General features: G+C 41.6%; 2 protein-coding genes across 4 annotated transcripts in view; both read left to right on the forward strand.

Annotated features, from left to right (window-relative positions):
• Positions 1-2,170: 2,170 nt before the first annotated feature.
• Positions 2,171-9,737, forward strand: vps26bl (vacuolar protein sorting 26 homolog B, like). Its single transcript, XM_041051875.1, has 6 exons — positions 2,171-2,540; positions 4,403-4,559; positions 5,160-5,324; positions 5,457-5,632; positions 5,751-5,893; positions 6,552-9,737. The coding sequence occupies exons 1-6, from the start codon at positions 2,318-2,320 to the stop codon at positions 6,681-6,683; spliced, it is 996 nt and encodes a 331-aa protein (XP_040907809.1). The 5' UTR covers positions 2,171-2,317; the 3' UTR covers positions 6,684-9,737.
• Positions 9,738-12,536: 2,799 nt separating this feature from the next.
• Positions 12,537-14,489, forward strand: part of arhgap32b (Rho GTPase activating protein 32b) — a 95,991-nt gene continuing 94,038 nt past the window's right edge. For all 3 annotated transcript variants that reach the window (XR_005894992.1, XM_041051250.1, XM_041051251.1), the window contains exon 1: positions 12,537-12,982. The gene's annotated coding sequence lies outside the window, so the exon portion shown is untranslated. The remainder of the gene's footprint in view (positions 12,983-14,489) is intronic.

Consider the following 14,489-nt stretch of genomic DNA (forward strand, 5'->3'; position numbering starts at 1 on the left):
TCCAGGGTTTGTTTTTTTCTCAGGTTTTTGGCAGCGACGCACAGATTCAGACGGAGCAGAGAGCTGCACACAGAAGTGTGGGCCGAGCACAGAGAGCAGAAAAACAGATGGGAGAAGATCGTACTTGACAGAAGGATGTAGCCTGTTTAGAAAATATCACAGCGTGATGTGACGAACTGACACACTGACAAGATATTTGTCTGTATGCGAGCGCGGCTACAGCTGCACCTACTGCTCTCAACCCTACATGAATAATTGGCTTCAGCCATGTCAGGACACCTAGAGGAGCTGTGTCACTTCTCCAAATACAGACAGAGTTGTAAAATGTCACCATGTGACACAGCATGCTGTTGTGGAGACAATTATTATTATTTTTTTTTTTCTGTCTCAAAAGTGAGTCAGTGTTATGAAAGAACATTGTTTCATTTTGCTTGATGCAAAATAAAAGCCTGAGGGGAGTCATTTAACTGCTGTCAAGTTTGATCATAAAACTCCTCACAAAAGGAGGATCATTATAATCCTTTTTCATAAGTCACAAGAACTAATTACACTGTTAAGAGAACCTGTTCCCAGAGGAGCCCCGTAATGAGCTGAAGTCACACACACACACACACAATCTGTAGTAATTGTTTCTTCCTCTATAAACATAATATTTAAAATGTTATTGTAGATGGCGTCAGTGTGTGTGGAACGTGGCTGAATGCTGACATCAGCTGTCATATCAGCTCACTGTCATATTTGCGTCCTATTAAAAAGTTTGTTTTGTATAAAATACCAACGCTGCACTGGCTACAAGTGAAAACCTTTTAAAAGTTTCAGAAGCTTTCAACCTGATCAAGAATTAAAATCTGGGGTAAAAAGGAAAAAAAAATTCAGCGCTTATAATGTGGATGAGGATTGGAAATGGAAATGGAAATTTAAAATACTGAATAATGGCACAAAATATCAGGAGCTTAAATGCAAAAACCTTCTAAACTGACGAGTTGATCCGTCTCCTGTGGTGGTTCAACTCTGACCTCTAGTGTGGCAGCACTGACATCACAGAGCTGGGTCTGTGATTTTCACTCAGTGCAAAGACTGTGAGTGAAAGCTTGAGCCAAAGCGACAGCAAGGAGGAAAATGGCAGCAGCAATGGATTGATTCTTAAAGTTAATGTTGGTACATATAAACATTTATTGTTACTGTGAGTAAGACAGACACCAAGATGAGTTTAACTGAGCTTGTATGGACTGAAGTTATGCACAGCTGACCCCTTGTGCTCAAAACTAGTACAACAGTCAGCATATTGTGATGAAAACTGTGACAATGTTGGATGTTTGTTTCATACACAGTAACAGTAGTTTTAATTGAACAATTTATAAACACCATCCTGACCAATTTACCACTGTAATCATTTCATTATGATGAGTCTGGTTTTGGTTTAAAAGAAAAAAAAAAGAAGAAAAAAAATTATTAAATAACTTAGCTGAAGGTGAAAGCTGAAGGTAGATGATAAAACATGACTCCACACTGAAGCCTGAGGATGGAGATCACTCTCAGCACTTTGTTCTGTGCTACTTGAAGTTTCTGTTTCAAAGCTTTTATAAGGTTCCACTAACATCAACCAGCAGGACAGTCAAATTTTTAGTGGCTCAGCAGGAGGCTGATGGTTCCAGACTGGCTGAAAAACTAATGAGAAGAACTAAATGGACTTTAGAGATGATGTTTTGTGTCTACTGTAAATCATTATTGTGAGTTGAAGCGCTTATTTATGTTTTATTTTTATATTTTAAAAAAAGCAGTACAGAGTTGTGATAGTGGGTAAACTGCTTCATGTTAAGGGGACACACATCAGAAACAGTTGGAAGTCACTGCAGTGAAAGCTATGTGCCTGACCACCTAATGAGCAGTACCTGAAAGCCTGCATTCCGGGCAGCAAAGTCTCACAGCCAGGGTTTGTGGTTTCTTCCGCCTGTTGATACTGCGCCAAAAAAGTGCAGGTCTATCGGAACTGGAAACTACACCTGTATTTCAAATATTCATATTCAACCACATGTTGTTGTCTTAGTTTGGCAGCGAGATTAAAACTTTTTAAAAAAAGAAAAGAAAAAGAGAAACATCTCATTTAATAAATACAGCTTTGCTTCACATGACTGTCGACGCATGCGCAGTCAGCCGGTTGTAACTCGAACTCCTGAATAATCTGGGAAGCTGTTCGCACTGCACATCCCTCCGCTAAACCACCGGACCCCTGTGAGTGTCTGAGAGCTGGTCTACACAACCGGAGGCGTCTTTTTCTCCACAGCATCCAGTCACAGAGCTTCACCGACGAGCAGACATGAGCTTCTTTGGTTTCGGTCAAAGTGCGGACATCGACATAGTTCTGAATGACGCCGAAACGAGAAAGAAAGCTGAGCATAAAAGCGAAGACGGCAGGAAGGACAAGTATTTTCTCTTCTACGACGGAGAAACGGTGTCGGGGAAAGTCAACGTCACGCTCAAATACCCCGGAAAGAGGCTGGAGCACAACGGCATCAAGATTGAGTTCATCGGACAGATAGGTGAGCGGTTGGCGGGCCTGCGCTTCGCACCGAGCCCGCTGACAGAAGTAGCCAAAGTCTGACAGGAGATGTTCGGTAGCTAGCTACAGGCTCTGAGCGGACCACCGAACACGCACACTGTCTGCTTTATTACATTTGTCTTAATAAGTGAGGTGTGCAGCACTTCAACTTTACACAGACTGTTGTACTGTCATAACAAGTGTCAGTGCGGAGCGTTGGTCTCGTGACAGACGTTAGTGCGAGCTAACGTCAGCTGACACCCTCAGCCATTGGCTAGCTGCCTCATTGACCGTTGACCCCTGTTTCTTTAAAACGTCGATCTCTTCTGTTTGGAAGGAGCTGTGACTCTCTTACTAAGAGGCGGTTTACACATGAAAGTCCGGGGCTGACGGTGCACACGGTGCAGTTAGTTACAGGCTGAAAATCAAAGTTGCTGTTGTGCTGTTAGCAAACTGAATCTGAACGTTACAAATGATGACACATCATTTTGGTGGGATGGTTCTCACAAGAAAATATGTTTCATGGAGCTGAAGTTAAATTCTGCAGTAGGGTAGTGTAACTGAATACTTTGTACTTGCACTAATTAAATACACACTACACACTGATTACCTTCTGGATTAAGATTTTATTTGCAAAACATGTTGTAAACGTATTGTATTGCTAACACGCTCAAAACAGTAGGGAGGGATGCTCAGCTGCACAAGACTAAATGTCTAAATAATCAAATTTATCAAACAAGCAGGAGCACTTTGATAGTTATGCAGCTCAGCCTTTATTCCGTAAGCTGATGTTTCAGCCATATTATATCTTATATAATTAACTGTAACAGAGTAAAGTGCCTCACAGTATAAAAAGTAATTAGATTTAGCCCTTAGCATTTAAATGCTGTTCACATGTCAATGTGTTAATAATAGAAACCTCATGATATAATTCACAAATGTAACACTGACATTATAGAAAATAACAACTTAAGAACTATAGAACTTAGTCTCAGGCTGTCACAAAAACCAATGAGAAGAACCACTTAGATTGACTTTAAAGACTGATGTTTTTTCAGCTATTAAAGTACAGTACATGACATGTCATGTAATACATACCCTGATTTTACAAGTGTCAGGACACACACAGGCAGTATATTCATAAAGAATAAGTCAGTTTTACATGGTGAACTTTAAGTTGTGTGGGAGCTCTGTAAAAAGAAAAAAAGCAATAAACATTTGAAATCTGCAACTGATTGCACAAAGGTTGCACTGTGTAAAGCCAGCCACAGGGCCTGCTGATTAAGAGAAGATAGCTCTTCATTCAGTCTAGCTTCATTTCTTATGAGCACATACTTTTCTAGTTTAAATTCTGTCACAGTTTATGGAAACACAGTCTTTATATTTGATCGTAGTTTTGGTTAATTGCAGCAGCAGCAGCAAGAACCTCCTCTTATTTGATCCTTGCCAGACACCATGAATGCATCTTGAAAGTTTTCTGCACTGCTGTGCCCTCCGCTCCATTCCCCTTTTTCTTCTCACCACCATCTGTCTCCAAATGAGAAGAAGTACTTTGGATGGGAGAATTTCTTACAGCATGCATAATTTTCTGTCTCAAATAAGACTGTGAAACACTGCAGTGGACATGGTATGAGGGCCCAATCACTAAATAACGAATCATTATCTGAATGCTGTATCAGTCTAAAACAGCTGCAAGGCATTGGACATCAATAATAGTCAAGACAAAGCTATTCCAGTCATAAGGTCAAGTCTAGACTGTTTGCTGCTGTCAGTTTCAAAGGAAAAGCCTGAACAAACTCTGTATCAGAATATGTAAAACTGCTCTGCTGCAGCTGTCTCATGTTATTAATGTGTCTTTTCCAGAGCTGTACTATGACAGAGGAAACCACCACGAGTTTGTGTCTCTTGTGAAAGACTTGGCTCGGCCAGGGGAGCTCACACAGTCACAGACATTTGACTTCGAGTTCACGCACGTGGAGAAACCCTACGAGTCTTACACTGGCCAGAACGTCAAATTACGGTGAGCTCCACTGTGTGCTCTGTGTGTGGTGCTTATTCATTATTTGCAGTGAAGGTTTGGTAGTAGTTTTTCACATACACCATATCCTTTTTTTAAATTGCTCAGTATGTAATAATTCATAGCAGCATAGAGACAACAGAGAGTTAGATGTTCCACTCTCAGCTGGTTGTAGCTTCATAGTTAACAGACAAGTTAACAATGCAATACTAGAGAGTGGTATCAATGTTCTCTTCTCACTCTCAGCAAGAAAGCAAATAAGTGTATTTTCCAAAATGTTAAAGTATTCCTCTAACAAGATTTGGAACTGCACGGCTTACTGTAAGTGATGCTGAGCAGTAATCCCAAACATAGACTGATGAAGTGCAGTCAGTCTGACAATGCAGAACAGAGCCTGACAGTCTCTGGTCTGCATTGTCCTAATGATGACATGCACAGTGGATAAACAAACACAGCCCCTGGCAAAGCGGGGCAATTTATACCACACTATTAATAAGAATCTCAGAATATCAAGTATCAGTACAGCTTCACTGGCATTAGTGTTATTGTCTTGTTTCACAGTCATATAATGGCTTGTGAGCTAATTTGTGCATTTGCTTCCAGCTACTTCCTGAGGGCAACGGTAAGCCGGAGACTGAATGACATCAGCAAAGAGCTGGACATCGTGGTTCACACACTCAGCACCTACCCTGAGCTCAACTCCTCCATCAAGATGGAAGTGGGCATCGAGGACTGTCTCCACATAGAGTTTGAGTACAATAAATCAAAGTAGGATTTGTTTATAAATAAATAACTAAAATAACTTCAGCCTTTTATATCAGAATAGTACCTGTTTCCTTCCTCAAAGCAGGAGGAGGAAGGAGCGCTTGGTTTTGGACTCATCGTGCCATTTGCTCACAGGTATCACCTAAAAGATGTGATTGTCGGGAAGATTTACTTTCTGCTGGTGAGGATTAAGATCAGACATATGGAGATCGACATCATCAAGCGGGAGACGACTGGCACAGGGCCCAACGTCTACCATGAGAACGACACCATAGCCAAGTATGAAATCATGGATGGTGCCCCAGTCAGAGGTATTGATGAGGGTTTATCCTGTGGGGTAGAGGGTAGTGAAGTGTGAGGTTGTTTCCTGTTGTGGCTGAGTTTATTTGTCGCACACTAATTCTGCCTCTGACTCTCTCTGCGCTGCAGGAGAGTCCATCCCCATCAGGCTGTTTCTTGCAGGCTATGAGATGACACCCACCATGAGGGACATTAACAAGAAGTTCTCCGTGCGCTACTACCTCAACCTGGTCCTGATTGATGAGGAGGAAAGACGCTATTTCAAACAGCAGGTACATAACTGCACTGTGGCCTCATGTTAGTTTGGAAGTTATCTGTCGTTCATGTGTTCACTCACACGCAGACTGTTGGTGTTTCTTTTAACTGGATGCTCAGATGTGTGGGCTTTTATTCTGGCCTGAGTCAAAGGGACTATAAATGTTTTGTGGCTCTGTTCTTGCTAACCTGAAAACTTCAAAGATGTGACAGACACGTTTGAATATGGAGGGGGCATTCTACCAATTTTAGTCAAGAAGTCGAGGACAGATGAGAAGATCAATAACATTCTTCTGTCTGTCATTTAAATCTGATGCTACCACCAGCATCTGGTTAGCTTAGCTTTGCACAGAGAGTGGACACAGGCAGAAACAGCCACCCTGGCTCTGTCCAAAGGTAACACAATCCTACCATCACTTCTAAAGCTCACTTTGTTTGTTTAATCTGTGCAAAAATCAAAGTGCAAAACTGAAAAAAGGCCATTTTATAAGGGATCACGTGCTGGACTATTTCTTGGTCACAACCAGCAGAGGCTCCACCGTTTAATTTTGTTGAAATCAGAAATGTGATAGTTGTCAGACCACATCTTCACTAACAGTTCTAGCAGGGTAGATGTGAGAGACCATTACTGGCACATTGCTTTACACCAGCTTGTTTATCATTGTGTGGTTGCAGGAGATCACTCTGTGGAGGAAAGGTGACATAGTGAGGAAGAGTATGTCTCACCAAGCAGCCATCGCCTCCCAGCGCTTTGAAGGCTCCTCCAATCCAGAGAGGTCCCAGAGCAATGAAGAAGACAACAGCTAAAGCCCAGCATGCACTTCTCCTTCATGTAGTGAGTGTGTGAGTGGACACAGTGCAGAAAGTGTCAGCAGCGTCTGAATGTGAATATCGTTTGTTTGCATCAAGATAGAATGCACTGCAGTGTTTTTCCGAGTGTGTGTGTGTGTGTGTGTGTGTGTGTGTGTGTGTGTGTGTGTGTGTGTGTGTGTGTGTGTGTGTGTGTGTGTGTGTGAGAGAGTGTGCATGAGTGAGTGAGAGGCTTTGAAATATGACAGTGTGTGTTTGTCAAGGGAACAAACAGTCAGACCAGGCTAAGAATGTAGTTACAAATAATTCTGAGTGTTTGTTTTAACCACCTTGAGGTACCAGCAGGGTGGAGTTTACCACATTAAGATTGATTAGACAGTATCAGCTAATTTCTCTGTCACTAAAAAGTGCACAAAATTAAAAGGACTTTTAAATGCTTAACTTAATAATTTTTTTTTGCTGTTTATCATACAGCTATATAGTGGGGCAAACTCCACCTGTTAGATGCACTTAAATATCATTTGCAAATACTGTTTGGCCTTTACCTTGAATTCACAGGTGTGTATGAATGTACAGATTGTGGCAGAGAGCCACCTCGGCTGTTTTTCTAACATGGCTCTTTCCCCTGAACTGCTTTCCTGGCTGGATGATTGCGCTGATCAGAAACTGTAGTTCTACTTCAGGTTTATAAAAAGGTGGTAAAAATAGATCTTACAGTTCATTTCTGCACGTCTCCTCACGAGAATGTGACATTGTGACATCGGTTCATTGAAGATTTTATTTTTTTTTGCTGCCATGCTCTTCTTATTTGAATTAGGTTTAAATTTAAAGGCTTGATGTTGGTTGTACATCTAAACGCTCTAAATCAAATACATTTACATGTAAATATTTTCATACATTCCACGGCTCTCATCAGGAATAGACATGATTGCAGAGGATTTATTTTTGAACCAAATTCCATGTTTAACCAGCATTCAGTATGTTTGATGCATCATTTGGTCGTGGGTCAGTTGTCAGGTGTTGCCACTGCTGCTTCCAACAAACGTGGTACTTGTGACTGGAGTTCTCTTCCGTCCCTGTTACAGTCTCTGATCATTTGAAGCCCTGCTTTCTTATTTGCACTATAATCTCATTATGGTTTTTTTTTTTCCTGCTCTCAGTTCTGGGTATGAACTCACTCGACTCACGACAGGCTTCAAAAGCAGAGTCCATGTCAGACTCCACTATCCCTGGGTATGACTTCAGATCTGAAACAGACAGTGTTAAACCTCCGTCTGGTGACAAAGCGTGATTCCTCCCTGTCAGTAGTCTGTCGGCTGCTGGGGACTGACTGTCGGTCGGTTAGTTAGCTTTGTGCCTAAGGGTTTATTGCCAAAACATTTCAGTGCAATACTAGAGAACAGTTGCCACAGTGTAGTGCTACACCCTTTCTTCCCATGAAGACTGTGCTCGTCAGTTTATCCACCACCGTTTTTTCTATTTAAAATACTTTGAGTATAAAGGTTGTTTCGAATAATCTTAATGTGAAAAAGTGAATGTATGAGTAAGGCTACTCAGTCATATTGAACAATTAAAATTGTGAAACAGAAGAATCCCACACTCAGTATATTTTCTGAACAAGCACTATCAGGTTTTTTTCTAGCTTCTGGTCAGGCAGAGTAGATAATGGAGTTCCTGTGCGATTACTTCTTTTTATTTTGTTTCCTTTTACAAAACAGATTTTTTTTTTCCCTTCCGTACTGAGAAAAGCAGACTAGTGAGTACGAAGTGTGAAGCACAGAAACTGAGCCCCAGCAGTCAGCTTGCTGTCCTTACATTGCCCTATGCTGCAGCCTTCTGCTTGACAAGCTTACGCTGTGCAACTTTGCAAAAATCTATCACTGTGTATCATTAAAGATTTAGACATTTTTATATTTCAGACTTTTCTTAGCAGTAAGGGTACATTTTTTAGTGTGCTGTCGTTGTGCTAAAGCAACACGTCCGCTGTCACCAGACTACTGTTCAGGTAACTGCTAAAATATGGAGAACACCAGCCAAAGGTGTGTTGAACTGAGCCAACAGGACATTGTTATTTACACTCATGTATCTTGACTGAAGAAGGTACGGGTGGTTCCTTCTTCTGAGATTTTCCTTTGGCATGTTACTCATGTGGGTAGAAATCACTGCCTTTTACTCTACAGTCTCTAGTAAAACTTCATTTTGTTAAGGGACTGTATTTAAATGATTGAGGTGGGGAAGGGGGGCTCAACCTTAAGTTTAATAACCCCAGCATCATTACATTTTCTTTAAAATATTAATAAGCCATTTAAATTGCTACACCCTTTGTCAACTCAACCCTGATTTCATACTGTACTATTAATATGATAATAGTACAATCATTTCTACATGTTATTAATAACACAACAAATACTGCTTTCTGTTGACAGGGAAATCCATCTGCTCTCTATTTTGAACCAAGAGTTACTTACTGAAGAGTCATTATCACTTCCACTGAATTAAGGAACAGGAAGCTGAGGGGCCTCCTCTAGGACAGGGTGGGTTGTGCTGAACGTGCAGTATGATACCCCCCCCCCCCCCCCCTTCTCTGACTCCACCTCCCAGCTTACTAATTTCCATAGAGTCTCTAAACTGCATAGCATGTATTCTCCATTATTTCGGTGTACTTTATTTTGGCAGTTACCTCCACTGATACAACAGTTCAGTGAAATCTGTTAAACACAATTACCAAGAAACCCAAAGCAACTTTGGAATTCTATACAGTACATGTTTTTGTTTGTTTGTTTGTTTTATGTGGATGTTATTTTACTTTTTGCCAGTACTGGTACAAACATTCAGTAGCTAAACTAACCCAGTCTGTAATAGAGACTAAACTGAGATTAAAGAGAAAAGAATGATGAAATGTACAGTATACTATAAATGCACAATGTAAATGCAACCTCCTTTTTTGTTTTTATGTTCTTGTCATATTTTATCTTCCTGTCTATAAATGTTTATTTGAATCATTTTATATTCCTGTTTTACTTTGCATTAAAAGGGAGTACCTGAACAACACACCCTCTCTGTGTTAACTGCATGACACTGATCTGTACAAAGTGAAATTCCAGTGTTTGTGTGCTCTTCCTGGGTCTGCCACTCTTTAGACTTCCTGATTAACACCTATTGTCTCAGTCACTGGTTTTAAGAAATTCACACCTACTGTAACTCAGAGAGACAGTCTGTGTCCTGAGCTCACTCCTCTGTCCCTAACATGGAGCCTGCAGTGCTAATCTTTTCTCAAAAGACCATTTCAGATTCTGTTTTTCCTTTTTGTTGACATTATTGTTTGGGTTATGGAATTGGACATTTAAATGCATTGAGTCTCTTACGTAAACATCATGTTGATGACCGGAGTAAATCCCTGGTGTAATACTCACAGTGTGGAGCATGTGTTGTCACTAGAGGGCAGCTTTGGATCAGGTTTCTTTATGAACCAGATTCTCAGGTTAAGTCACAAACCAATCTGTGTAAGTTAAGGCCACTGTTAAATTGCAGTAGTTAAAGGGTAACAGATTATGGGTTAAGTGGAGTTGTCTAGACATTTGTACCGAGTGATAACCTGCACTTATTACATCTGCACCACTACATCTGTAATTTAAGCCTTAAAGAAAATCCAAGTGTAGAACAGCCTACAGACTGCAAGCAAAGCTGCTTTTGCCTCAGAAATAAATGAGGAACTTGTCACAGTGCAGACATCTAAAACTGATCCAAATGACTCATCCACCACGTTAAACAGGGAGTGAAGCTCCAGCAGTTGAATACAGTCAGTAGGAATGAGATTGTGGTATGTTATTATGTGCTGAATGAGCCTTCACGATATCCAGGCAGAATGTCTGCTATGTAAGAGAAAATCTTGGTGTTAAAGAAAAAAAAATATCCCCGAATGAACAGAGAGTGAAGGTCCTGTTATGAGGTGGCACATCCGTCACACGGGGTGACAGACACAGTTCTTTATTTGTGCAGAGGTGTATTCCAGAGTTTATCTGAAGCTGAAGTCTGAATGAGTCAAACTGAGTGTCTGTCTTGGAGAGTGCAGTTTTTTTTGTTTTTTTTTAACACAAAATCTCTTCCTTAGTTCCTGTCCCTCCACTGCAGCTGCACAGAGAAACACTATCTGGCAAGTCAAAGAGAGAAATTTGTTCTAAGAAGATTGTGACTTTGGAGCATGTTTATTTGATTTGATTAACCTAACACACACTGCTGAGTACTGCTGTTATCTGAACTATTAGTGCATCATGCAGCTTATTGAAATGAAAGGCGTGACTCATGCCATCACGACATGTGGCTGAGTCTTCATATGTGTGTAAAGTGTTAAAACATGGACACTGTAAGAACAATACTGTGCTGTGTTGTCCTTTATAAGAACAAATGTGTTTGTAGTGCAGCTGATGACTGTGAGACAAAGTAAAAGCTACACATGTATGTAATGGAACGGTAACATGAAAAGGCACGTGCCATGTACAAGTATGAAATGTATGAATCATATATGCAAAGGTTGCTGGAGATTCAAGGTGTTGATTGTGAATCTTGTGTTAGAGACTGAAATCTGACATAAACATGCAGAAAACCTTTGCTGGCTAGTATCTGACCGGTGGCCTTGTCACTAAGGCTCTTCACTCAAGCTGAGGCAATCTCTGTCACTGAAGCCTGCAAGGTGGAAAGTGAACCAAGAGAGAGGAGATTAGGCAGACAGATTTAAATTTCCTCCTCACTTCCTTAGAGTCTCCTTTAAATCCTCCAACTGTTTTACCTGCCAAACACACTGTTGATTGACTTGACAAGCTACCTACTGCATGTCACAGGTAAAACACTGCCCGTCACTGGTCCCAAAATTAGGTTACAACACCTAACAATTCAAAATAATAATGCATGTAAATGATGACCAGACCTGCACTCAGCTTGAAACATGCTTTGTTCATTCCTGTGTACACCGCTGTTTCAGATCATTAATAATTGGAAACATCTTAAATGAATGGCATGAATGGAAATCATTCTCTGTATATGATGCAACCTCTGTTCAGTTTCACATGAGAGATATTTTAGAGACAGACACCATGTTCCAAACAGCAGTGAAGCATATTACTCTCAGAGGATCACTCTGCCTTTGTACAGCATCTGTTTGTCCCTGTGACTGAAACAGCTCAAAACCCTCTCACTTCTCTCTCAGCATCTCACAACCTGCTAACAGCGTTGACTCTGCTGTCTCTGGGTTAAATGACATTTTGTGTGTGTGTGTGTGTGAGTTGTTTGTGTCAAAGGGAATTGTAGACTTGTAGGAAGGCATCTTCACCAGCTGCCTAACTAGCCATCATGCAACCATGACCACTCATGGTTCTTGTGTCTGACTGGTTGTTGACCATCACAGCACAAAGGAGAGCTTCACCTCGTGGTTTTATTTAACTAAACACAAAAACAGCTAAGTTTGCTCCTATAGTGCTCGTAATTTAATGCATAATAAACATAATTTCGTATGTGCGTTAGTGGACTTAAAATCAGTGGCTGCTCGTTGCACATTAGCCTAGCATTAGACTGGTAAGGTGGGCCCAGACAAAGTTGTTTGGATATGTCTGAACTACAAAGCCATTTGTGGATGTTGGTGTAAGTGCCCAGTATCAAAGCTAACCCTAATTCAAAAAGTTACAATGCCATTGTGGGTTTAAAGTCTTTTGTATTGCAGCAGCTGCTGCAGCATGAATGGTAGAAAAACACTTTGACTCTGTGGAGTCCAACATTTCCGACAGCGCGTGAATGCAGCGCAGAGATAGCGCTGCTCCTCTGCTCCAGTCAGTATCCAGTCCGAGGTGTGCTCTGCATTGAATCGCACACGGAGGAGCCTCCTTACAAGTTTAATCCTGGAAATAGCGACCTGTGAGTGCAGAGACCGGCGTATCCAGCCAGCCTTTAGTTTAGAAAGTGGATGAACGTTTGCGTGGAAACGTTCATCTTTATTTTTTCCTCAGAACAATGACAACAACTGACTGAACGCTGCCCGCGAGCGCTGTTGTCCCAGGGGAGTGTTTTTTGTTTGGGGTTAACTGCGATCCCAACCGCTGGCGTGTTTTTCCTCCAGCTTGGAGAGCAATTGAAAAATATTGTCAAATACTTTTGTGCCTGACGTGTTTGGGTCCGCCGGGTCAAGCTGAGCTGGGATGAGGAGGGAGCTGAACAGCGGCGAAGCGCCAGACGGAGACAGCGAAAGCTAAGCTCATCTCAGCGGGCGACGGTGGTCAACGACCGCAGCCTCGACCACAAAGATACAGGTACTTTAACTTTAACTCAGCACATTCACGCCTCGTGCTCCTGATGTGGGCTTTGTCTTCTGTACCATTACTGTGCGAAATAACGTTATGTAGAGCTGTAGCTGGTGTCCAGTGGCCAGACAGTGGAAATTGCCTTATGTTAGACGGCGCGCATGTGTGCATTGTGTGTGTGTGTGTGTGTGTGTGTGGCCGGTGGTGGTGGTGGTGGTGGTGTGTGAAGGGGGTACTGGCCAAAGAGAAAGCACCTCTCCTCAGCTAGTCATGGCTTGCATGGAGTTGGCTAATCCTCCCGTGGTGAGAGAATTACATACAGAATCCCAATCAATAAACAATGCAATTTAATCCTGCTGTAAGTTCAGAGCTCCCTGTACAAAATGCATATAACAACAGTATTTCAATAATATGAAATATTTTGTTCTTGTTCAGGTCTACAACCAGCTACTACCAAACGGGTGAGCTGTTCTGACCAGTGTTACAAGTTTAATAAAAATAAAAGGTTATTATTGAGGTCTTTTTTTTCAGCAATTTACACGGACCATCAAAAAATCATAAAACTGCTATCATTTTTTAATGGAATCTGGTTAATGGTGTACTGCACACATGAAAGTGCACATGCGAGGGTCTAAAATGATGAAGTCTGCTTAGTTGTGTTACAGTCTGGCTGCAAACAATCCATTTGCTGAATGTTGCATTACCTTTTTAAAACACCCTATCATTAGCAGCTTCTCTGAAACATGTGCCAGTGTTTCAGTGGAGAGACTGGTGGCTCCACTGCTTCCATCAGAGAAGAGCCGGTCTGGTTTTTCTATTTGGCATTCTCTTTTTTAACAGGATTTCATTTGAAATGTTGAATCCTAAATTAGGTGCGATCCACAAGAGACTGTCTGAGATCTCCCCACTCCCTCACATGTTATTTGATCCACAGTTCCACTGGTCTTCTGATGCCTCACTCCCTGTATTAGATTACGATTTAATCAGATATGCATGGAGCCCTTTAATCCTTATTTAACCAGGCAAACCAGCTACAAACAGGGAGGAATACGCATATACACATTGCTCAACACAACTACAGTGCTGCCTCATCGCTGAGCATGTCCAGTGAAACATTTGGATAATGAATGCCTTGCTCAGAGGCCCTCTGAGCACGGCTTTCCCAGGAGGGCTAAGTGTTTTCCAATCATCTCCCTTGTGCAACGTTTCCCGGTCAGCATGACTAATTGTTCAGCAGCACGCCTCTGAAACCTATTACACTGCTGCCTCCAACATGATTGGGGTGGAACAGTTGACAAGTCATGGTTCGTTATATTCTGCTGTCAGGGTCACGGTTCAGCGCAGCTTGTTTTCATTGCAGTGGGAGAAAACATACCTGCTTCGGTTGGCGCTTTTTGTATATGTGTGTGTGTGTGTGAAAACAAACACGAACATCTTATCTGCATTTGTACAACTGTGCTACCATTCCTAGCATTTTGGTCCTCGGTGCTACTTAGAGACAACTGTCCTCTCTAGC

Source organism: Toxotes jaculatrix, chromosome 12 (assembly GCF_017976425.1).
Source record: "Toxotes jaculatrix isolate fToxJac2 chromosome 12, fToxJac2.pri, whole genome shotgun sequence".
Taxonomy (NCBI): domain Eukaryota; kingdom Metazoa; phylum Chordata; class Actinopteri; family Toxotidae; genus Toxotes; species Toxotes jaculatrix.

Coding starts and splice junctions, on each gene's coding strand:
- vps26bl (XM_041051875.1), top strand. CDS start 2,318: ATGAGCTTCTTTGGTTTCGGTCAAAGTGCGGACATCGACATAGTTCTG. Junction 5,633..5,750: donor GGATGGTGCCCCAGTCAGAG/GTATTGATGAGG, acceptor TCTGCGCTGCAG/GAGAGTCCATCCCCATCAGG. Junction 5,894..6,551: donor GACGCTATTTCAAACAGCAG/GTACATAACTGC, acceptor GTGTGGTTGCAG/GAGATCACTCTGTGGAGGAA.